This window comes from Pelodiscus sinensis, chromosome 12 (assembly GCF_052426305.1).
Source record: "Pelodiscus sinensis isolate ZL-2025 chromosome 12, ASM5242630v1, whole genome shotgun sequence".
In the NCBI taxonomy this organism is placed as follows: domain Eukaryota; kingdom Metazoa; phylum Chordata; order Testudines; family Trionychidae; genus Pelodiscus; species Pelodiscus sinensis.
This window is the reverse complement of record NC_143063.1, coordinates 43,922,608-43,946,997: the sequence shown is the minus strand read 5'-3', so window position 1 is coordinate 43,946,997 and position 24,390 is coordinate 43,922,608. Positions and strand designations below refer to the sequence as shown.

Below are 24,390 nucleotides of genomic sequence, written 5' to 3'. Positions count from 1 at the left end.
TTCCCAGCTGTAGTGTAGGTGTACCTAAGTCACCTCTCATCCTTCAGTTGAAATAGAAACTCGGTGTAGATCAAGGGTCACCAACCAGTAGATAAGGATCTACCAGTAGATCTTGGAGCCTCTAACAGGTGATCCTGACTGGTTTGGCCAGGAAGCCATCAAGCGCTGACACTTCAATTTCCCCTCCACCCACTGTCATGCTGCTCCTGCCCTCTGCCTTGGAGTTTCCCCTGGGAGCCTCCTGCTTGCTGGGCAGGATGTGGGAGGGAGAAGATTGTGGGGAGGGGTGCTGATGTCAGGGTGTCCCTTCCCCCACTCCTATACCCTATCTGCACACAGAGAGAAGGATGGAGAGAGATTGGCAATGCAAACCTCTGTCTCACACACACTGTGTGTATGTCTGTCATTCTCACACACACACTGTCCTTCCCTCTCAGCTCCCGACCCAACAGTACATGGGGGATTGTTACTACTTTTACTGCTTACAAAGTGGGTTATTTTTGGTGTTTGACTGGTCTGTGCATTTCATCATTTTCATTTACACTTAAATTTAATCCTTTGAGCAGTGAGTTCTAAAATGTTAAACCTGTCCTGGCTGAAGTACCGTATATACTCGAGTATAAGCCGACCCGAATATAAGCCGAGGCACCTAATTTTACCCCAAAGAACTGGCAAAAAATATTGACTCGAGTATAAGCCTAGGGTAGGAAATGAGGCAGCTACTGGTAAATGTAAAAAATGAAGATAGATACCAATAAAATTACATGAATATTTATTTCAAAGAAAAACAATAACCTAGCTCTGTAAGGGGGTCAACAAAAACAATATGGTTCTGCAGGCACGGCCACAGCTCAGCCCCTGCCCCGCAGCCCCCGCGTTCCGGCCCCCTCGCCTGCCAACGAGCCCCCTCTAAACGAGCCAGCGGGGGGGGGGAGAGGCTGTGAGAGACCAGAGCCGGGTGTCGATGGGCCAATGAGCCAGCGGGGCGGGGAGGCTGTGCGAGACCCGGGCCGGGCGTCGATGGGCCAATGAGCCAGCGGGGGGGGGGAGGCTGTGCGAGACCCGGGCCGGGCGTCGATGGGCCAGTGAGCCAGCGGGGGAGCGGGTGCTGGTGCTGGCTGGATTTTACGAGGGGAGGGGAGGGGAAGGGGAGCAGGGAGCGGCGGCTGGTCCTTGTGCACCTGCCCCAGAATCGGGCCCAAGCTCGTGATCAGGGCTCCCGGGCGCTTCCAGAACAGATGCCCACGGTGCCGAGTCGGCTCCTGGCCCAGCTGTTCCCGAGCTCAGCGCTGCACCTGAGCGTCATGGTGAACGGCCCCAAACGCCCTTCCTCCCATGCGGCAAGGGCCCATGGTGCCGGGCAGGCAGGGGCTGGGGGGCCAGGAGAGCCAGGAGGGCAGGGGCTGGGGGGCCGAGGGGGCAGGGACTGGGTGGGCCGGGAGGGCAGGGGCTCGGGGGGACAGGGGGGCTGAGAGGGTCAGGGGGGCAGGGGCCGGAAGGGCCAGGGGGCAGGGGCTGGGGGGCCGGAGCTCCGGGCTCACGCGTTTAGACCCGGCCGGCGGCAGAGACGCGCTGAGCCCGCCCGCGAGCAGGAGGCTGACTCGAGTATAAGCCGAGGGGGGCATTTTTCAGCACAAAAACTGTGCTGAAAAACTCAGCTTATACTCGAGTATATACGGTAATTATCTCTGTGGTAATTGCTGCTCCTGGAAGTGGCTGGCATGTCCCTGCAGCTACTGAAAGAGGCAGAGCAGGGGGTCCCCACATGCTGTCTTTGCCTCCAGACACCACTCCTGCAGCTCCCATTGATCAGTAATGGCCAGAAGAAGCTGTGGGCTCAGTGCCTGTAGATGAGGGGCAGTACATAGCACCATTGCTGTCCGTGCCAGCTGCTTTCAGGAGTGGGGCAATGCCCAGGCAGGAGTATGTCTGCCTTACCCCCACTGCTCCACTATCCCGAAGCCGTCTGTTCAACAGTGCCCAGCCAGAGCCTGCTTCCTGAATCCCTGTCCCAACCTTGAACCTCCTCTTGCACCCAACCTCCTGCCCCAGACGTTAGTCCCCCTGCACCCAAACTCCTTCCAGAGCTTGCACCCTGAAACTCCACCTGGACCCCTACCCTGGGCCAAGCTTGGAGCCCCTCCCACATTCCCAATCTCTTGGCCCAAGACCGGAGCCTGCATCCCAACCTCCTACCCCAGCCTGGTGAATGTGAGTGAGGATGGGGGAGAAAGGAGGATGGAGTGAGCAGGGTGAGGCCTTGGAGACGGGGTGGAGCGGGGGCAGGGCCAGGAAGGGGCAAGGGTATTTGGATTTGAGGCAGATCTTAGGTTGCACTTACATTGCAAAAGTGATCTTGTGGTTAAAAAGATTGGAGACCACTGCTGTAGATGGAGCTAGTCAATTTATGTCTCCTTTGCTGGTTTTGATATTTCGTATTCCTTTTCTGCAGCCTTGAACTACAGGTAAGGTGGATGATCGTTTGTACAAAGGCATCGTACTGTATCCTACGTGAAGTTGTCATGTATTCACTTAAGCACCTTCTCCATTTTGTGCCTAGGTGCCATCCTAGTTAGTGTCTCTATTCAAGGGCTGACAATTACCTCAGCAAAGAAGAATGTTCTAGAACTCTGCTCACTCAGAATATTCTTAATACATTTCCCGAATGCGGCCAATTTTGAAAGATAGGGCAGAAATTAAACACTGTAGATGGCGTCTCTCTAAGTGAACCCATGTACATATTCGTGGCTGTTTAGTCTGCATTCACATTTTTTCATTCTGTTGCCATGTGACTCAAGTGGCAATTCAACTTGCAAATTGAATATGGTGAATGAAAAGCTTTTTATTCTGAAGATGTCTTGGGCTGAAATTACTCTGTTCAGGGATGGCTTTCTGGTTAAGTTCTGCATTTCTTATAGAAATTAGTGCTTTTAGGAGCAGTCCTTTTAGCATCTTAGTACCAAAATAACAAAACATGGGTGGTCCTCACCACAGAGAGATGCACTGTCTAGCCATTAATATAAGGGAAAACTTACCATGTATAGATTTCAGTATTTTCCTTGGTTCTATAATACAGTATGAAATTAAAGTGTACTCAAACCTATACTTGGCATTTTCCACGTGCTTTGATCTATTCTGTAAAATACATAAATAAAACATTAAAGAGGTAACACTTTGCTTTCTAGTATATCTGTTTGATAAAGCAAGAGGCATAACGGCAGTCCCCGGGTAACATGGATCCGACTTACATCAGATCCCTACTTACAAACGGGGTGAGGCAACCCCGCTGCTTCCCCTCAGCAGACCAGGGAGACGCGAAGCTAGCGCTCCCCCCAGCAGACCAGGGAGAGGCGGAGCAGCTTTTCTCAGCGGACACCTCAGCTTGAGAATGAAGGACTGAGGGAAGTGAGGTGTGGGAGAATAAAACTGAGCTCTGGAGAAATGTTTGGCTAGAGTTTCCTCTACAATATGTACCAGTTCCGACTTACATACAAATTCAACTTAAGAACAAACCTACAGTCCCTATCTTGTACATAACCCGGGGACTGCCTGTACTGTCAACCTACTGAAAGGTCTCAAAATACACATTCTTGCATCTTTATTTAAAAAAGAAAATCCAGAAATCTAATACAGCAAATACTAGAACAACTTCCAGCAATATATTTTAATACACCTTAACAAATACATTCGTGATTTTCTTTGTCAGGGCTGCATCTGTGGGGGGCAGGAAAGATCAAAGAGTATTTCCTTTTGAAAAATAATTACAACCTTGAGTAGTGGGTGTTTCTGGCTGGTTTTTTGTTTTTTTTTACAAATAACACACTCTTAGTTATGAGTTGCTAACAGATTTAATGTGATACCTTGTTTAAATGTATTTACAAGATCAAAAATCAATATGTTGCTGTAGCAAAATATTCTTTTCACATAAAGTGCTAACTACACAATACTTAAAAGCGATAGCCTGGCTGTGTGGCTTTGTCCAGTTAAACAGGTTGGGATATATTACACAAATATCAGTTTGTTTTTCTAACCTTTATATGTTTAGGATGAAAATCTTCAGAAAAAGCATATGCTCAGGAAAATCAATGTAGAAACTTGAGCATCATGACATTAAAACGATTCACGAAAACAAAGCAAATCAGAATGTGGATCCTTTCCAGCTGAATTTTGTTTACTATGGTAATGTATAATCTTCAAAGAATGGAATTTACTCACTTGATAGATTTATATTTAGCTGCGTTGTTTGTGCAAATCCAGGTAGAGTACATGGGCACTAAGGAGAATGGAAGTATATAATGCTATGTTTGCACCCAATGCATCTTTCATATTGAAAGGTTGGTTGGTTAGGCTTGTTTGCTAGATTGGGGCTGTTAAAATCAAAATATTCTTCTAGTTTATTGGCATGTGCGCCAATTTCACAGTTTATGTTTGTGGAACAAAATGGTCACAACTGATATATTACAAATTAGGTTTGGAGCTGAAATTCAACCCTTAAGTGTGTCCCCTCTTTGGGCAGCACTAGGAAAGACACAAATCACAGAAGTGGGAGAAACAGCTGCTGTTGGAAGACAGCAATACTAATAATTTCATTCTTTCCAACTGAGGGCCCATTCCTTCAAAGGCATGTTAAAAGTTCAGGGAACTCTTGTCTGTGTAAAAACCAAAAGTGTTTGGGTTAGTTGTATTTAGTGTTCTGTTGATCAATTTAGGCAGCCAACTAAGGTGGTGTTTGGCTGCTATTCAAGAATGCTTATTGTATAATTTTATTCAGAGTACTTGAAGCTTGGCTAATTTAGGAATGACAAATTAAGTGCAGCAATGCCCAATGATGTAAAACATAGTTTGTTTTTTTTCAAAACACATAGTTCATTGACAGATCCAAGTGACAATCTTAAAACGTCACGAGACTTTCCATATCATGTAGATGAAGTTCTGCTGCAGCTTCATGTAGCAAAGATGCTTGCAGGTGCATAGTACAAGAACATATTTTGACAAGCTGATTTTGTTAATTCACTCTTCTAAGATGGTTCTTTATTAGCAGTTGCATCATTCTCAAGAATTACCTACAATATCAATATGATCAAATCTCCTGCCTATAGTTTCACAGCAACACATCAGATTTATAAAAGAAGTAATAGAAGTACAGCAATGCAATAGCTGGGTTCCAGATATATAAACACGTACTGGCTCCTGCATAGTACACAATGCTTACATTCGAATAAAGAACACTTTTACCCTTGATGTTTATCAACTATTGAGCTGTAACACCATTCTTGAAATGGTGACATTCCTAAGCATGGGTGAGTCTAAATTTAAGGTCTGGGACTGCAGCTTTCTGTGTTTGTACATAACAGCATCATAATCTTGTACAATACCAAGTCTGTGTGGCATAAGGAGGGTGTAGTCTCATAGATTATGAAGAGCACCTCCAATCTATGCTTCGGACAGGCTTTCTAGATTAAGCTTGAAGGACAGCAGGAGGGATGGGAGTGGACTACAACTTTTAAGAGAAACAGCCCACATGTTGCCAGTTTGAGGTCATTAGCTTGCCCATTAGCCATCAACAGTCGCTAATGAGATACTTATTTATATTTCTGTCGTCAAGGCCCCTCTGTGCTGGGTGGTATACAAACATGAAGTAAGGAGCTTGTAGTCTTGGTTCTTTTAAAATGAATAACAGCTTCAAGTCCAAGCTGTTCCAGTAAAGAGGATGATGACAGAGAACAGTGGTGCATCAGAGTCTAATGACGGTGCTATTTTAATCACTGACAAGTAAGAGGGTGTCATCATGCAATATCATTATAAGCAGTGCCAATTGCTGGGCATTGCCATGGTAGAAAGCAGGGCTGGTTAACTTTACACAGGGATGCTGGATATGGCTGTTGCCTTCTTTTGCTTGCCCCTTATAAAATCTCTTGCTTGGGTACGATGGTCTGGGGCAGTATTTTCACAATGGCCTCTGGCCCTGGTGTTGGGCCTAGTTTATAGTCTTCGCTTCCTGTGCTGGTGGAAGGAGAAGGAAGGGATGTGTCCGGAGATGCTGCAAGGGAGGAAAAATATAAACAAGGAATCAAAACTTATTGGGAGACCACTTTTTCTAATAGGCTATGTCTACCCTTGTGGCTTCTTGCACCAGAAATATGCAAATGAGGCTAAGTGTGGAATATCACTGAGCCTCATTTGCATACCTAATGAGCCGCCATTTTGCAGAAGAGGCTCTTGCTCCAGAAGGAGCTGTCTACACTGCCCCTTCTTACGCAAGAAAAACCCTCTTGCACAATGTCGTTACGCTGATTATTTTCAGGAATAATGGCATTGCACAAGAGGCGTTTTCTTGCACAATGTAGACAGCTCCTGCTGGCACAAGAGCCTCTTCTGCAAAAATGGCCGCTCATTAAGTATGCAAATGAGGCTCGGCAATATTCCACGCTTAGCCTCATTTGCATATTTCTGGCGCAAGAAGCCACGAGTGTAGAAATAGCCATAGTGTGGTGTCTGGTTAAAGGCACCAAAGTAGAGTCTCGAGAATCAAGCAGGTGGTATAGCTGCAAGTTCACAAACAGCCCTAAGTGCACATTAGTAGTGCAATTTCTTGCTGTCTTGCGCTATTTCTGAAATAACTAATAATGTGCTAGCTTGAAAAAACAACCCTCAACCGTTAAGGTGAATCCCTTTTTTCACAAAATGTTCCGTTTATTTATAAAATGTTCTGGTTTTGATCACTTTATTTAGGAAATGACTCTGTGGGTTTATCTACACTCTGGAGAAGATTGACCCTCCAAAGATCAATCTTCTAGCAGTTGATTTAGCAGGTCTAGTGTAGACCCTCCAAATGGAACACTGAGGGCAGCCCCTGCCAGCGTCCTGTACTCCTCATTCTGCAAGGAGTCAGGGAAGCCGATGGAAGCATGTGCTCCCGTCAGCCTCCCACAGTGTAGACGCTCCAACGGCTTGGTTTAAGGTAAGTCGACTCCAGCTGCAAATTTTGCATACCTTAAGCCAACCTGCCTGGTTTAGAGTAGTGTAAGGTAGTGGGGACTACGTAAATCCCTAAGTATCTGAGTCCCTCAGTCTTTAACATACCTCTGTAAGGTAGAGAAGTGCTAATAGTCTCCTTCGTAATCACCTGTTCTTTGGCAACCAACCTAAACAGGCTGCACAAGGGCGGTAAGGCCCATCATCCCCATTGCACAGATGGGGGAACTGAGGCCCTGAGAGACTTAAATGAGTTGTCCAGGGCTCCAGACACGATCTGAAGTTCTGAACCCAGCAAAACACTTAGAGGGCAGCAGCTGGTACAAAAAAATAGGCGTGAAGCCTGTTCTGCATACAAGTAGCTTCTTCCTCCTTCCACTTGGGGACTTGGTGGTGGTAGTGGGGTGGGCAACGTTATTAGGAGTTTCACTAAGCAGTGCACTACATTGTCTTCTAAATAATACTTGGGGAAAAATACATTCCTTCTTCCAAGTGCTGATCTCTTAGAGCAACGGTATCCACATTGTGTCTGTTGAACCATGGATAGGTTGCAGGGTGCTGACCGGTCATATGCTGCTGGCTCTCCTAGTTGTGCCCAGCTGTTAAATTGCATTGAAAATTGAGCTTAAACTACCTTAGGGACATTATTGCTAATTACTTTCTGTGCACCCATTTGCTGTAGTTGCTAAGAGACGGGATATGAGTGGAAGCGGTAGTTCATGTGAATGGGGAGAGCTGGTAGGCCACAATGTTTCTATTATGTTGCAGTCCATGCTATGGGAAAGAAATGTAAGGGGGCAGAATGAGAGCCATCAACAGCTACAGTGAATACCAACCTCAAGCAATTGTGAAAGGATTCATAAAATCAGTTGCCTAAGAATAGAGGGCTTTAAAAAAAAAAACACCAACCACAGTCAACAAAGGTTTACTGGAAGCTTTAAAGAGTCTACACCTGATGGAATTGTCTTTCCATGTAGATCTAATGGGATAATCTCTATTTTGTTGACAATTTTAATGTATGTGTAATAAAACAGCACTGGTTGCTGTATGCCCCACTTTCTGAATTTTTGCACTTCTAGCTTTGCGCATATAAAATAGTATTGCCAATGTGCTTGCTTTTTAGTAAGTGTTGTGTGTGTGTGTGTGTGTGTGTGTGTGTGTGTGTGTGTGTGTGTGTGTGTGTGTGTGTGTGTGTGTGTGTGTGGTTTTTTAAGTCCCTGTTCCTGGATTCAGCTTTTATTTATAAAAAGTAAGGTTTTTGCCCTATGATTGTGGAAGAAACCTGAGAATTGGGTGATGTAAAGGTGCAAATATAAAGAGTTTAGAATGTATTTATAAAGCACCATGATTTGGAGGGCAGGGCAAGAGGGGACTCCTGATTTTTGAATGCTTGGGGTTATTGGTTGTCGAGATGTGAAGAAATTCAGGAAAGCTTTGGAGAAGGTCTAGAGAAAGGCAATAAAAATGATGAAAGGTCTAGAAAACATGAGCTATGTGGGAAGATTGAAAGAATTGGGTTTGCTTAGTTTGGAAAAGAGAAGACTCAGAGGGAAGATGATAGCAGCTTTCAAGTACCTAAAAGAGTATTATAAAGAGGAGGGAGAAAAATTGTTCTTGATGACAGGGCAAGAAGCAATGGGTTTAAATTGCAGCATGGGAGGTCAGGGTAGCACTCAGTGCACAGTCAACCTGTGGAACTCCTTGCCAAAGGAAGTTGTGAAGACTAGGACTTTAATAGGGTTCAAAAAAGAGCTAGTTAAATTCATGGAGGTTAGATCCATCAATGCCTATTAGCCAGGATGGGTAGGAATGGTGTCCCTATCCTTTGTTTGGAAATGGATGACAGGAGAGGGATCACATGATGATTACCTGTTGTGTTCACTCCCTCTAGGGTATCTGGCATTGGCCACTGTCAGCAGACAGGATACTGAGCTAGATGGATCTTTAGTCTGACTCACTATGGCCATTTTTATGTTCTTATTTATTTATTTATTTTTGTATTGACTGGAATAAATTGCCTACTGGGGTTGTGGAATCTCTATCCCTGGAGAAAATTAAGAGCAGGTCAGACAGACGTCTGTTAGGGATGATCTAGATGGTGCTTGGTCCTGGCAGGGGACTGGACTTGTCCTCTCAAGGTCTCTTCCAATTCTGATATTCTATGATTCTTTTAAATAGGTGGACTTTCATAATAGAGGGCAGTGAGATGTAATACCCAATGCACCTTGGGCTTATTTCTGAAGTTCTCTTAAGTGGTAATTTTGCCTGGCTAAAAACAAAGGAAGGATACTGAGATTTGGACCAGCCTTTTGTTTCCTCTTGCAGGATCTGAGATACGTCGGGTCCCATTTAGCCCCCGAAAGTTGAAGTGCGATGGTTAAACAAAAACTAAGCATAGAGCCACAGCAGTTTCTTCCCTAATCCCCCCACACTGCCTGCCAGAAGGATAAGGATGGACACTTACGGTCTGGGACTGCGTGAATCACAGAACTCATGTTGGGTAAAACCATGTGTCCCGACAGAGGTTCCAGGCCGAGGTTAGAAGGCCCTGATTGGTACTGTACATCCAGAGAGGTTCCTGTGTAGGCAAGTGGAAAAGAAGTCACTCTTCTCATTGTTTTTCAACTAAAAACCAGCAGAAGCATTGCTGTGACCAGAGGTGTGTCCTATATTGTTACTGGGCATGGATGAATTGCTTGTAGGTGGAGTGAACGGAAGGATCACTGATTTCCTCCATCCCTGCACCCCTTCCTCCTGCTCTCCTCTCTCCTGCAGCACCCCAGCATTTCCAACTTTGCCTCTGCCTTATTCGCTACTTTAAAAGAACTTGATTTCTGCTGCTCCCAGCTCCAGCAGTTTGGCCATGCTGTTTGCAGCTGTTCTCAGTTCAACCCTGACGCTGTGTCTAGACTGCACCCCTTTTGCAGAAAAGGGATGCAGATTAGACACAGCACAATTGCAAATGAAGCGGGGATTTAAATCTTCCCCGCTTTATTTGCATAAACATGGCTGCCGCTTTTTTCCAGCTTGGGGCGTTGCCAGCAAAAAGCTTGGGGCGTTGCCGGCAAAAAGTGCCAGTCTAGACAGGGATCTTTCGGAAAATAAAGCCATTTCCGAAAGATCCCTTATTCCTCTTTAAAAAAAAAAAAAAAAAAGGAATAAGGGATCTTTCGGAAAAGGCTTTATTTTCCAAAAGATCCCCGTCTAGACCGGCGCTTTTTTTCTGGCAAAGCCCCGAGCCGGAAAAAAGCGGCAGCCATGTTCATACAAGTGAAACGGGGGAGATTTAAATCCCTGCTTCATTTGCAATTGTGATGTGTCTAAACTGCATCCCTTTTACAGAAAAGGGATGCAGTCTAGACACAGCCTGAATGTATTGTTCTCACATGGTTACAATTTACTTTTTGTATTAATACCCCGGGGGGTACCCTGGGAGGTGTGAGGGTCAGTCCATGCACTAAGGAATATCCATAGCTTAGTGTTTCTTAAGCAACAGAATTCAAAATGGCCACCTTAAAGGGGCAGGTGACCTTTTTTCTGAATAACTTCCCCTAGCCCTTTTTCCCTTGACTTTTTTTTTCCTCTTAACAAAAAATCCTTGGTGGTGTTCATAAAAAAAAAATTGTTTGGTGTTACTCGGTCTTAAGTTTAAGAAGCACTGCCGTAGCTCCATCCATGTCAGTGCACCCACGCCAATTTCCATCACCTGCTGCTCTGGCACCAAAGTGTCCTTGCTTCGATCCATCTGAACAGTGCCATCACTAAATGGCACGGACACTAGAGCTGTTGTTAAGGCTTTGAAATACCCACACTTTTCAAGGCATGCTGGTAAGAAAAAGATGGGCTGGATGGGTTTGTACCTCCCAGAAGCATTTCTTGCAGCAAGCTGTCAATCCTTGCCACTCCAAAAAGTTTCATGAACTGGACCTGCTCTATCATTTGCCAGGTGATGCTCTGGAGAGGCGGCAGGAGGAGGAGGATGTCGCTGAAGCGGCCCCGGGAGTCGTACTGCCGGTCATTGATGTAATCCTCCAGGTTGACCTGCACTTGGAATCGCATGTTCTTCACCTTCCCTGGCTCGTTCAGGCCTTTACAATCTGGGGGAGAGAGAGGGACAAACAATTGACACCCACCCACGCTCACACACTAGAACAGCTCTGCCAGTCAGCCAGGGCGAAGTGTGTCTCTAGTCTCCTTTAGACCTGAAGTTGGAATGTCTCCAGAGTAAGGTGATGAGTCCCCATTAACGTGTTTACATCCCACTGCCCAGAACAATGTCAAAAGGGAAGGGTAGGAGAATAGGAGTTTCTGAAGGCAGGATAATTAACAAGCAGGGGAGGGAGGAGGAGGATAACAAGCCGGAGGAGGCTAAGCCCATCCTACCTCAGGTCCTAGCTCGGAGCACACTCCGCCCCTGAGGCCCTGCTGTCACTCCCACTCTCCCCTGAAGCTCTCCGGGACTCAGCTCCCGCTAGGCCTACCATGAGCCAGGGCTGCCAGGGTCGGCCCGAGGGCGTTGGGCCCATACCTTAGGATGGCTGGTGGCCCAGTGCTGGGGCTGGCCAGGAGGTTGGGTGGCCAAGCAGCTGGGGCATCTCCAGGCATGGGGGAAGGGATGCTCAGGCAGACGGGGGCAGGACAAGTAGGGGTAGCTTCCCTGACACAGGGATTCACCCACCACCCCTATGAACAAGCAAAGGAAAAGGGGACAAATAGGAGCTTAACATTCTTTATGCCCCCAAAAGAAGGGGCTGGGTTTTTCAGGTGGGCTGAGGACCCATCCAGTGCCACTGTGAATACTCAGCCCTTTTGCAAAACCAGGCCACTGCTTCTGGGGCATGAATGTGGATGTCATTTGTCAAAATCCTGGCCAGGATTGTGAGGGCGGACCAAAGGACATTCCTTGGCATGTAAAGGCTTGTGGGGAAGTTGTTTGTGAAGGTGGAGCTGAGAAATTCCTGTTGCTTGACTGCATCGAATAAATATAGACTCCCCCACCAAATTTCCTCAGTTTGGTTCAGACTCTTGCTCCCATTCCCAAAACACTCCATGGCCCAGGCATGGGAAGTTTGCTGAAAGATTGCTTTAAAGCGCCAGGAAGAAGACTGCAGTTGGCATCTCCCCTCCTTTGGCACGATGGAACTCTCCACAATAAGCGTAATGCTCACCTGTGTGGGCAACACCACTCCGGGGTGGGGGGAGGGTGCACTGAGATTGTGGAATGACCTCCCACAGTAACTAAAGACCTTCCCACACTGCACCGCTGTCCATGTCAGCTGCAAGGCACATTGCTTTGACCTGCCTTGGCTCACATCAGAACAAAGCAGCAATTATATACATATATAAATATTTTTTAAAAGCGCTACCCTAAGACACCCCACTGTACGAGCTTCTTGCTCGGGCAAGACTGAGGGAACAAACGATGTGTGGTCAAACCGCTTCATGCAATGCTCAAAAGCACTTGGATCGTAGTGATGAGCTCCATCTAAAAACCTTTTCAGAGCCATAAAGGGAAATCGAGATTAGAAGTCTATACAAAGCAGTAGAAATAATTCTGAATGGATTTGGTGCGTGCTTCATGAGAGACCATCCTCTTCTCCTTGGGGAGTTTAGCTGTGAAAATTTCTATCATGCAAGGAGAAGATGCTCAGGGCACCTCAAACCACATACTGCCCTGCTGGACCAGGAAAGAGGCTTTGTATACTGTCAGTCATGAAGATGGTGCTTCTGCCTTAGCTTTTGCAGCGTACAGGTCTAGCTGTGATATGCTGCGTATTTCTATTATTTTAAATGGATTTTCTGTTCTGTTCCTAACGACCCTTTTCTTAGTCCGGATGGTTTTAAGCTGTTTGGAAATTTCACACGCAGTCTCAAAGAATTGAAGCAACATTGAGTGTTTAAGGAGAGGTAGGTAAGTCTGAGTGCCTGCACTTTATTTGGGAAATTCATGAAGAGTATAGACAATGAGTTTCCAAACTGGGGGGTGTGAAGAGATTCCGTGGGGCGGGGGGGGGGCTTGCTCAACAAATTTTGCTGTTGGGGAAGGAGGGAGGGGGGCCTGAGGGTTTTTCAAAAATCAAAAAGGGGGCGTGATGCCGAAAAGTTTGGGAACCACTGGTATAGACTAAGGAGTCCTCTCCCACTAGGGATGTTGCTTCGAAGCTGCAGCCCTCCACAGACCCAGGAAGTGGCAAAGGGCCGTGATGAGAAATGAGTTGAAGATACAGGTGAGGGCTAGCAGAAGAATGTGTCATTTGGCATTGGCCTCAGTTCAGTTTTCTTTAAAATGGGGATAAAAGCAGTTCTCGGACTCGTTTTGTTGTGAAGGGCTCAGGCAGGTCCATCAACAGGTGGAGCAAAAAAAGCAAGTGAGCTGGGGTGATTGAAAAAGGGTTTGGGGATCTGGCCAGTAACACAGTAGAGCTGGCTGGGGTGGGGGTACGTGGCACAGGGCTAAGATTTGACTGCCCCAGCCTTGCCCCTTCAACCTGAGGTGCCCCACCCCTTCTGGGAGGGAAGGCCTGATCTGAAGCCTGTCAAAATGAATAGGAGCCTGGCTTTGGATTAGGCGTCAAGCGAGGAAAATGAAAGCACCTTCCAGGGTCTGAGCGCGCATTACAAATGGCAGGCTCTTAAAAAAAAACCCCACATCACGCACTTTCTGGGCCACATTCTTCTGCTAGCCCTCACCTGTATCTTCATCCCCCCCTCACCTTGCCCAGGGGCCAAGCAAGTCTGACGACTCCTTTGGGTTCAGATACGATGGTAATGTGAGTAAAAACATGGGAGGAGGGGACAGAAAGAGCAAGGGATGGACAGTGCATAGCAGGGCGTTATAGTAAATGCACAGCTGTTCAGGACGGTGTAGACTAGGAAAGCAGCAAGTCTCTAAAATTTGAGGGCAAGCCATGCCTTTGATTTGCACACCTCTTCTCTTGTATGCTAGGGGGCCCCCTGTTATCCACTTCATTCATGCCCTTGCCCTGCATTCAGCAACTTTTGGTCAAATTGCTCAGCTCTAACAAGTGGTAAGACACTGGCCCAGAAAGTGCGTGATGTGGGTTTTTTTTAAGAGCCTGCCATTTGTAATGCGCGCTCAGACCCTGGAAGGTGCTTTCATTTTCCTCACTTGACGCCTAATCCAAAGCCAGGCTCCTATTCATTTTGACAGGCTTCAGATCAGGCCTTCCCTTCCCATTTCTTCCCCCCCCCCAAATCTTCTCTTTATTCCGTCCTTTTGTGCTCTCCAGCCAGGATCATGAGATGTTTGCAAGACCCATTGACGGACATCCTTTCTGAGGTCAAAAGAAGCTGGCAGGCAGTGAGCCATTTGTGTATTTAATGCTCCCTCCTGGCCCCTGGTTTGATCCCAATTCTGTGGCTTTGGTTAATTCACTGCAAAATTAAATCTAGGCAATGGATATCTGCCTCTTTTACCTGTCCTTCAGTGCATGGCTAAGCATCAGCCCTTTACAGCTGGGAACCAACTGAAAAACATAACTGCTGTCTGTGTGCTGTCAGTAGCTGAAATATCAGGGCTTGCAGGACTCCTAAACTTTGACCTAATTATAAAAACTATTGTATTTTCATTAATATTTACAAGCCTTGCAGTTATGCCTCTTAGGGAGATGACGGAGTAGAGCACCACAAAATGGCGGAGGATCAGCAGTCCTGACATTTTCAAGAAATGCCATTTTCAAGAAATGCATTTGTTCCCCAGACCAGACACCGCACTTCACCCACTCAGGTGCCCTTTTATTTCCATCAGGATTCTTCTCTTGGAATCCCATGATCTGCCACAGGCTTGGTAAATCTCAGAGGCTCACCTGGGTCAAAGAATATGATCGCTTTAAGGCAGGCATACTCGTTGTCATCGACTTGAATGTCACGTAAGGGTTTTACCAACTCATCCAGGATTCGCATAGCTACCCGAGCAATTTCCAGTTCTGGGCAGTGCATGGGAATGATGAAATCATTTCCTGAGGAGATGAAAAAAAATCCCTATTAGTCATTTATACCAGCTCTTCAGACATGGTACGTTCCCAAGTCACCCATTACACCAGCTCTTCAGACATGGTGCGTTCCCAAGTCACACATTACACCAGCTCTTCAGACATGGTACGTTCCCAAATCACCCATTTCTTCAGACACTGCCAGCCATCTTTTCAGCATGCAGCACATGATGGTGTGCACAATTTGCACGAGCAATTTCATGTTCAAATTGAGAATCTACCCAGGCAGATAGCAACTAGATGCATTTGTGTGTGTCATGACCCAACTTGCGCATATGGTTGCAGAAATTGTTCATGCAAATCAGGGTCTACCCTGGGTGTGCTGAATAACATCCTATTATACCTCTCAGCACCTGGCCACAAGAACGTTGTAATTGGTGTATAAATTTTTTGTAGACAGATTTCACCAATGTTTGGTCAACATGTTGGGTGTGTCTAAACTACATGGCTCCATCGATGGAGCCATGTAGATTAGGCTGATCGGCAAAGGGAAATGAAGCAGCGATTTAAATAATCACGGCTTCATTTGAATTTAAATGGCTGCCGCGCTGAGCCGACAAACAGCTGATCAGCTGTTTGTCGGCTCAGCGCGCTAGTCTGGACACTCCCGCACTGACCTGAAAGCCCTTTATCGACCTCCCCATTATGCCTTTGCCGAACAAACAAATCTACATGGCTCCGTCAATGGCGCTATGTAGTTTAGACATACCCGTTGAGTCCAACTTTCTACTTCCATCTACAGTGAATAATTCTGTGGGGTTTTTAGATGGTAGAAGGAAACAATGAAAAGGAAATATCTATTTAATATTAATTTGACCTAATTTCTTTTGAGTGTGTCTAACCGACTTGTCACCTTATTTTCTAGGCATCAGTATCTCAGAGGATGGTTGTCTACATTGCACAGTGACAGGGTGATGAGTAGACATACTTGTGTTGGCTGTAACTTAGCTAGCACGGGTAACAATAGCAGTTTGCATGTGGTGACACCTGTTAGCAAGCAAAGTACATGTCCAGGGCCCTTAGAGGGCTTGGAGTCTGGTTGCTAGCCTGTGCTGAAATGGGTACCACTTTGTCTATGCGACAGGTTGAACTTCTGTACTCCAGCACTCTCTGGTCCAGCAACCTCCGTGGTCTGGCATGATTTTAGTTAGCCATATGTCCACTTATCATGGGTGTGGCCAAGTTGTCTCATAAAGTTTGTTTACAGCCACCAGTTCTGGCTCTCATGGAGGTTTGATCACCCTTAATCCCATGGATTTTCCCTTGGGATGCAGAGATGAGGCCCTGAATTTAAGATGTGACCATTAGTCTTTAAGTGCCTAGATGGAGGACTAAATACTTAAAAATGGGCTCTTCGGTCTAGATGAGAAAGGTATATCATGATGCAATGACTAGACACTGAATTCAGATGGAAAATAAGGCACACATTTTTGAACAATGACAGGGATTAGCCATATATATATACAGTGTGACCATCAGAAAGTTTCCTAAGCTCTTTGGTCCACAAACAGATGTACAGGTGCTATGGAGAGAGGACTTTATATGTTTTTTAATTTTTTTGTATCCACCATGGCAGTGCAGCCACCTCAGGAGAAAAGTAGCAGCAATGTAACAGCATAAAGCCGAAGAGGTGAAATGTACTTTAGCTAGCTGAATGCAAGGGGAATTGCTGGTGGGCAAGGTACACAATCATTATCCAGCATGTAAATCTGCGCAAACTTCAAAGCCAGAACAAACTGTATTATTTTACCTAATAGAAGAAAATCTGTAAAGGGTAGTGACCGTTTAGCAACTCCCAGGAGTAGGTGTTCTCCTGCATGGGCTCTTAGCAAGGCAACCTGCAAAGTACATGGAAGAAACAGTGTTTTACGTTTCAACAGCAGATAGAGGAACAGTCAGATGAGTAACATTCTGCTCTCAGTAAAAGTCTGCAATGGCTCCACTGTAGTCGGTGAGATTACTGCTAGGGTAATTGAGAGCAAAATCGGACACTAACTTGACTATATCTTTTACTCTTTTGCTGTTGTAAGCATTACGTTTGCAAACATTAAAGCAAAACTCCTTTTGCAAAGCAAGAACAAAGGAGAACATGTGTATGTGATATTGCCCTGGAAACAGTGGCTATTGTATCCTACCAGCAAAGGGTGGTAGAAAAAAATACAACCTCTCTTCTGACCTGTCATTCCCCCTGCTGGCTTAGCTGATGGTATGCAATATTCTTCTTGGTTTTCAGGGGGTAGCAGTCATTTCAAATTAATTAGTAAGGACAAAAGTCTGGCCCTTTAAAATTCTCTCTCTCGTTCAAGGAATTTCTTTCTCTAATGATGAATTCTATTGAATAGCACCTGGTTGGATGTTAAAGGGCAGGAACAATGTGTTTATACGATCATAGAATCCTAGAACTAAACGGGACATCGAGAGGCCCTCAAGTCCAGTCCCCTGCCCTCATGGCAGGACCAAGCACCTTCTAGACCCTGTTAGGTGTTTATCTCACCCACTCTTAAAAATCTCCACTGATGGAAATCCCACGATCTCCCTAGGCAATTCGTTCTAGTGCTTAAATACGATAACTGGAAGGAGAGAGAGACACAAAGCCCCGTTTCACCTGGTCATCCAGTGGAAGCTCACAGAATGCTGGGATATATTTCGCCCATTCGACAAGGGCTAAAAGCTGCTGTTTCATGGACTCACACACATCGTTGATGGTTGCAACCTTTTTCATCGCAATATCAGCACTATGCACTGGACTTAGAGCCGAGTACTAAAAGAAAAACAAAGCAAAATGTGCGTGTGAAACAGGCTCAAGTGTTGCTTTGTTGAACAAAATGCCCAGTCAAATATAGTAGCATATAAGAACGGCCGTACTGGGTCAGACTAAAGGTCCATCTAGCCCAGTAGCCTGTCTACCGACAGCGGCCAGCACCAGGTGCCCCAGAGAGGGTGGACCAAAGACTAAGATCAAGTGATTTGTCTCCTGCCATCCATCTCCAACCTCTGACAAACAGAGGCCAGGGACACCATTTCTATCCCCTAACTTATAGCTTTTTATGGACCTAACCTCCATGAAATTATTTAGCTTCTCTTTAAAATCTGTTATAGTCCTAGCCTTCACAGCCTCCTCTGGCAAGGAGTTCCACAGGTTGACTACACGCTGTGTGAAGAACTTCTTTTTATTAGTTTTAAAACTGCTACCCATTGATGAGTGCTCCTCTGTCACCTTAGAAACAAACCACAATATATAGAATAATGAGCTTTCATGGGCAAAACCCACTTCCTCAGATTAATTGGAGTGGAAATAACAGAAATCAAGATCTATCCATCTATCAATAAACAGCAGAAGTTCCTGTCAATTGTAGGACCTGTATTAATGAGGCTAATTAAGTGGCCTGATACATAGCTTTTGATGTGGAAATGCAGATGTCAATGGCAAAATACATTGCTTAGATATCACTATGGGTTTATTGTTAACATGGGGTTTCTTTAAAGCCATGCTTGCAGTCTCCACCAGGTGGTGCCATGTCACAACAAAGGCATGGTAACTTGGACAGTTCATTGTCCCTGTGAGTTTTCAACCGACTCATCTGACTTTACAAACGGTTTTTCTTTCTGTTGATCAAAAAAGTGCAGGACGGGAGCAGCCTGCCAGTTATTTAAAATGGCAGAACCAAAGAAGCTGCTCACCCGGTCTCCCAAGCAGCAGCTTGTTATGAAATAACACCGTCCTCTCCCCCGCCCATGCACCAATCTCCCTACATCTTTCCAAAGCCCCATGGTTCAGGTGTGAATCTGCAAGCCAGGGTATGAATCTGTTGACCGTTTCGATAGCTTGCCACCCTGTAATGTCTCTTGAGTGTTGCACCACTGCTCACTAAATGTTCCATGGTGCCCTTGGATGAGCATGTGACCTCATTTTGTTCCCATACCCTAAAGTTCCAGGCACGCAAGCCCTAAAAGGCAATGCTTTCTGGTGTATGTTACAAATGCAGCCATTATTGAAGGAGAGAAAACATTTTTGTATCTAAAGAAAACCCATACCATACATCCAGATGTCAAGGACCATTTACATTGGAAATTAAAAGGATTCCCTAAGTCTTTTTGGTTTTTAAATCCAACTGCACTTTGGAGTGCCGGGTAAGGGAAGAGGAATGGATGATAATAGGAGCATTTGGTTGAAATCCCAGTTGATTACCTCTTTGCTCCTCAACAATGGTGACCCTAATAACGTTCTTACATTTGTAGATCTTGCATTTATGATGAGGGAGCCCTGCATTTTTTCCAAGTAATATACTGTGCCCACAGGAATTTCTTCATGCACCATCAAAATGCAGCCACCTCTTGGGTGCAACAAAGCAAATGAAGTGGACAACATGGCCATGCAGCAATTGGGAATAAGAAGCGAAGCAGGCTACCACATCCAACTGGCCCACCGGTGGGTAGAATTTAATTGCTCAGACCGAACTGTAGCCAGAACATGAATATTGCAATTCTCAAAGCAATTTAGGGGCTTCCCAATTTCAATGGACGTTAGGAGCATTTGTGGATCTGGCCCTACTTGCCCAATTCTTGCAAGAGGTGCTATGGGATCTTTATAAAGACTTCAGGTTACCAGGAATTCAGTTTTGTGTCTCATTTGAAAGATAGCTTCTACGTTAGCATGATACCCTGTAAAAGTAAGCTTGGGCACTACTCCATCTTGGACCCCAATAGAACATGAGCAAATCATTCCTATTGCTTCCTGTTGCAATGCGTTGTTCTATCCAAGTGCCATCTAAGGACGGAGTAGACCCTTCCCTGCTTAGTTGGACGCATTCACACCCCGAAGCAGTCATCCAACCTGCTAATGAGGGTTGTCGACGTGTTTCATACCTGCTGTGCCATTGCCTCTGCCTGGGTCAGTACCGTGATGGACAGGGAGCCATTGTCCTCATAGCTGCTCCTGCGAATGCTAATCCTGTCCCGTTCGTTCTGCACAGCTTGAGAGAGAGAAGAAAGGCCACATGATGAGTTGGAGATGCCTTTCCTGCCATCGCTGCTCCCCGTTATTTGCTCTCACAGGGAAGGCTGCAACTTGGTAGTCATTTTATGAATATAATTGTTGACCCTTTCAATGGCTTGTATTAATGAAGTAGAGAAAGAAGGTGGGTGAGCAAATTTTATTGGACCACTTTCCCACCCATAAATATTACCTCCCTTGCCTTGTGTGTCTAATATCCTGGGATCAACATGGCTGTCATAACACCGCCTGCAACATTTGAAATAGTTATTTTGATGTAGCAATTTTCTGATTACATAGCATAGAGGGGGAAGATTACTGGTCACAAGGGCTTCTCTGACTGCTCCAGTGTATCCTACCTGCAGGACATGACCAGCACAACGGGTCCTTCCATTTCAGGGCCTAATTCAGCAACTAAATCCACATAGGCAGAGACCCTTGTGATCATGTGGAGTAGTTCCAGTGGTTTGTAGTATTTGTGCTATGGTAGAACCTAGCAGCCCTGAGGTTGGATTCCCATTGAGCTAGGTGACCTATAGACACCGAGTAAGAGACAATCCCTGCCTTGAAGAGCTCTCACTCCAAATCGATGCTAGAAAATAGTTGAGGATGGGAGGGAAAATAGGGGAAATTGTGTCACCTCTTATATCTCAAGAACCAGGAATAGACTCTTGTAAACTGGGGCTCCATATTGTCTCCAAACTATCCCCAAAGTGTTTCACAAAGTCAGCTGTTTGTCTCTTTCACCAGCAGAAGCTGGTCCGAGAGAGGATATGACCTAACTCACCTTGTGTCTCTCGAACTGGAGCGGAAGCAGGCAGGAAATCAGAGCCAAGGAGAAAAGGTGAGGCTGAGAGTCAGCGACATGGAGAAATGCAGGCAAGCAGATGCCAACAGCTGTAGAAGAAGGTGCTTTTGATGTAAGAGTGATGAGACTATGGTGGGTTAGCAGAGCAGAGCAAGAGCAAGCTGGCAACGGTGCAGAGAGAGAGAAAGACTCATCCAATCCCTGGAAAGTCAATGGGAATTTTTTCATTGACTTCAGTGGTCTGTAGGGTCAGGATTTACATCCATCCGATGGGATGCAGCAACATCATAGAAAGTTTGACCCTCTGCGAAGAGAATTGTGAATGGGACCCTGAATTGAATAGGAAGCTGTTTGGGGGTTGTGTGATGTGGTCACGTGTCTCTGTGGCATCACCCTATTACCCCCCACACACCAGTGAGAGAAATGTTGTGTGGTGTTACTCTTGGTTCTGTTCTGTTCTACGCACACTGTCATCTACACTCTTTCCCTAAAACATCTGGGCTCCTTCCTGCCACGCATTAAGACATGTGACTACCTCTCTGCAACGTGCGTGAAGTGGAGTGTCTTGTTTTGGTAGCTGTTTCGTTGTTGTTGTAATACATGGTATTGTGTGTTTTGGTAGAGAAGGCAAGGGACAAAAACAGGTGCCTTGCACTTGAAGCAAAAAGCAGGGAGATCTGTGGTGGTCCTTAAAGAGTAGGAGGCCCAGGGCACCATTTCAGGAGGGTGTGTATGTGGGGGGGGGGGAGTACTTGCATTCTGTGCATGTCAGGTGTAAGAGGCATGCACAGAATACAAGGACTTTTGCCCTCACTCCCTGTTAATCCGGGGAATGGGATAAAAAACTCCCCACATGCTGGAGTGCCCGACTGCTGCTCCTCACTCTCTCGAAATAGCGCCCTTGACCTTGGCCATGTACCTCTAGTTGCAGAGGCAACAACAGCAGCAAGGTGTCTGTGTGTGTGTATGCTGGGGGAGTGCGGCGTCATGCTCCCAGAAGGTGAGAGGCTGGAGGCAGTCAGCCTGCCAACCCACCATCTGTACCACCTGGAGTGTGGTCCCTCCCTCCCCACCATGTGCAAGCACATGGCACAGTGCTCCAGCAGCAATTTAAAGGGCCCAGTAGCAACAGCAGTGATGGCCAGGAGCCCCTTTGAACCACTGGGCCCCGAGGCATCTGCCCCCTTTGCTCCTCCCCCCATCGGTGGGCCTGCTCATTGCACATGTGAACTGGAAAAGCCAGAAACTGTGCATCTGTATCAGGAGAGCACAGCAGCAACTGTACTGCATTTCCTGGTACTGGTGCTGGGTCTCTGGGATTTCCCAGTGATGGGGGCTGGGTCTGCGGAAAAGCAACAATCACTCCGCTAAAGTAACCCTGGACAGCAGACTTGTTCCTGATGCTAATCAGTCATTAGAAGAGATCCCTCCTAATCAGTGGACAACCTACCCCAAAAAGGATGCTGGCGCCCCGCTAAGGAAATCCATAAAGACGAGCTTCAAAATGTTGTTTGAAGGACACACGTGATTGTTGCAAAACCATTTCAAAGTGTCCCATTAATAACACCACCAGAACTCCCCTTTGGAAACATTCTTCCTCCTGCCCACTAGGGAAAAGAATTCCCAGGTCCCACATCCTCAGACGCTCCAGGAATTTGTTCAGACCCCTGAGAAAGTTTCTCAACTGAAAAACTCTCTCACCCTCTTTCTGGATATTCAAACAAGCCTGCTTTCCGCTGCTGGCTAAAATTGCACTGACCGTTCAGTTCGGGCTCTACCGCTCAGTCTGCTGCAAAAGAAAATGAAAGGAATGATACCCGGCTTTACAATCGAAAGCAGAAAGAAAATCCCACGTCCTGGCATGGGATTCTCTGGTTCATAGAGTTGTCTGCTAGCAGGAATGCCCCAGGTGGAATGCGCGAGCGGCGCCCCTGCCTCCACAGCCCTCAATGGCGTGACGTCATCATCGGGCACCCCCTTTAACGCGGCACCCTAAAGGACGGCCGAGTTGGCCTATACGCACAGGCTGCCCCTGTCTGCTAGTGTAGCCCACGCACCTTCTGGGTGTGGCGCATTGTCTCATCTGGTGGCACAGAGAAAATGAGTCTTCTCTACAGCCTTAGCTGAGAGTCAGCTGACTTTTAGCTCCTGCAGTAGAGGCTCTTGCACTAAGCTCCAGGGGTCCCAGGTTCGATTCCCCACTAGCAAGGTCTTGCAGCTTTGAGTCCCCACTGTTTAGCAGTAACCAAGCATCAAATTCTCTGAGGAGAGCACTTGACTACAGTGACAGCAGCCAAACACCACAGATGAATCTTGTCTGTGGATCCAAGAGCCATGCTCAGCGCACAGAGAAAGCCAAGTGTGTGCATGCGGGGTTGACATTTTGTCATCCCAGGTGAGTGCTCTAACTCACCACTGGCCTAGAGTCCGTGTCCTTTGCTCTGGCCTAGTGGATATGTAATTATTTATACAAAGAGAAATCGCTCCAATGGGAAAGCTTAAGTGACCTTGATGCTGTCACCCAATGGTTAGGATTCGTTTGGGGGATATAGAAGACCCCAGTTCAAGTCCTTGCAGATGAGAAACTTGGATTTAGGGCTCCCCTTTGCCATGTGACTTGGCAATTGTGGGGGTATTATGGTTTTTTCAAGAAAAATCTCAAAAGGGCTCTGTTTTGTTCCAGTGAGGAAGGAAACCAAATTCTAGAACCCCAGCATCTTTCATGTAATAAAATTCTTTCGGCCAGCCCTAGATCCAGTTTGCAAATTGCTATTCTTGTTTTCAAAGTTGATTCCAAAGGATAATTTGAGATCGTTTGCCCAACCAGGGGAAGCATCATTGAAATAAATGATTTGCAAATGCATTCTTTTTCCCACTGCTCAACTAGATTTAGCAACTCTTGACCCTGTAGCTTTGTCAAGCACCTCTGGGTGCAATTTCTTTGCAAGATACTCTGCAAAATACAGTGCTCCAATTGTATGGAGTTTGACTAGTGAATAAAAACCCAGCAAGTAAAAAAAAAAAAAAATTCTCCCCCTTCTTTGCAAACTGAAACTATGACAAAGGTCTGCTGTGAGCACAGAAAGCAGGTAAAGTGATAACAGAGCAACAAGTGGCTTTGCTGAGAATTACAGCCACCTTTAATTCTGGCATCAGCTTATCCTGCTGAACTCTGTTCACACACTGTGGATCTGATGCAACATCAATTGATCGGCACAATAATCATATTCAAGAAAGGATCCAGATCACCGCCTCTGCTAAAAGGTATGAACTGTCAGGACACTGCTAAGTCCAGTTCAGACCGTCAATCCATGGCTTATTAAAGCCCAACAAGCAGCAGGATTTAGCATGTAACAATAGTACAGTATATCTCTACCTCCGCCTACGTACATGTTTAAAATCAAAATTCCTTTTGGTTACATACAGGGGTGACTCAGATGGGCAGACTGGATTTGACTCTAGGTAGCAAGGGTTCTGCTGCAGTTCTTATTATAATACGCTAACACCCTCGGATGTGGCAAGTTGAAATCGTATATAGCTACATGTAAATATTTTGGGACAGGCTCTTTTTATCATATGTATTTACTGTGGCTAGCACAATA

At 46.0% G+C, this 24,390-nt stretch overlaps 1 protein-coding gene across 2 annotated transcripts in view; it reads right to left on the bottom strand.

The window, feature by feature from the left end:
• Positions 1-3,720: 3,720 nt before the first annotated feature.
• LOC102453378 (hepatocyte nuclear factor 4-beta-like) overlaps positions 3,721-24,390 on the bottom strand; it is a 53,079-nt gene continuing 32,409 nt past the window's right edge. For both annotated transcript variants that reach the window (XM_006137354.5, XM_089781524.1), the window contains 7 exons: positions 19,854-19,960; positions 17,593-17,748; positions 16,738-16,825; positions 14,802-14,954; positions 10,836-11,072; positions 9,440-9,553; positions 3,721-6,040 (listed from right to left, as the gene is read on the bottom strand). In XM_006137354.5, coding sequence (XP_006137416.1) covers positions 5,904-6,040; positions 9,440-9,553; positions 10,836-11,072; positions 14,802-14,954; positions 16,738-16,825; positions 17,593-17,748; positions 19,854-19,960 — 992 coding nt within the window. In that variant the 3' untranslated portion in view covers positions 3,721-5,903. The remainder of the gene's footprint in view (positions 6,041-9,439; positions 9,554-10,835; positions 11,073-14,801; positions 14,955-16,737; positions 16,826-17,592; positions 17,749-19,853; positions 19,961-24,390) is intronic.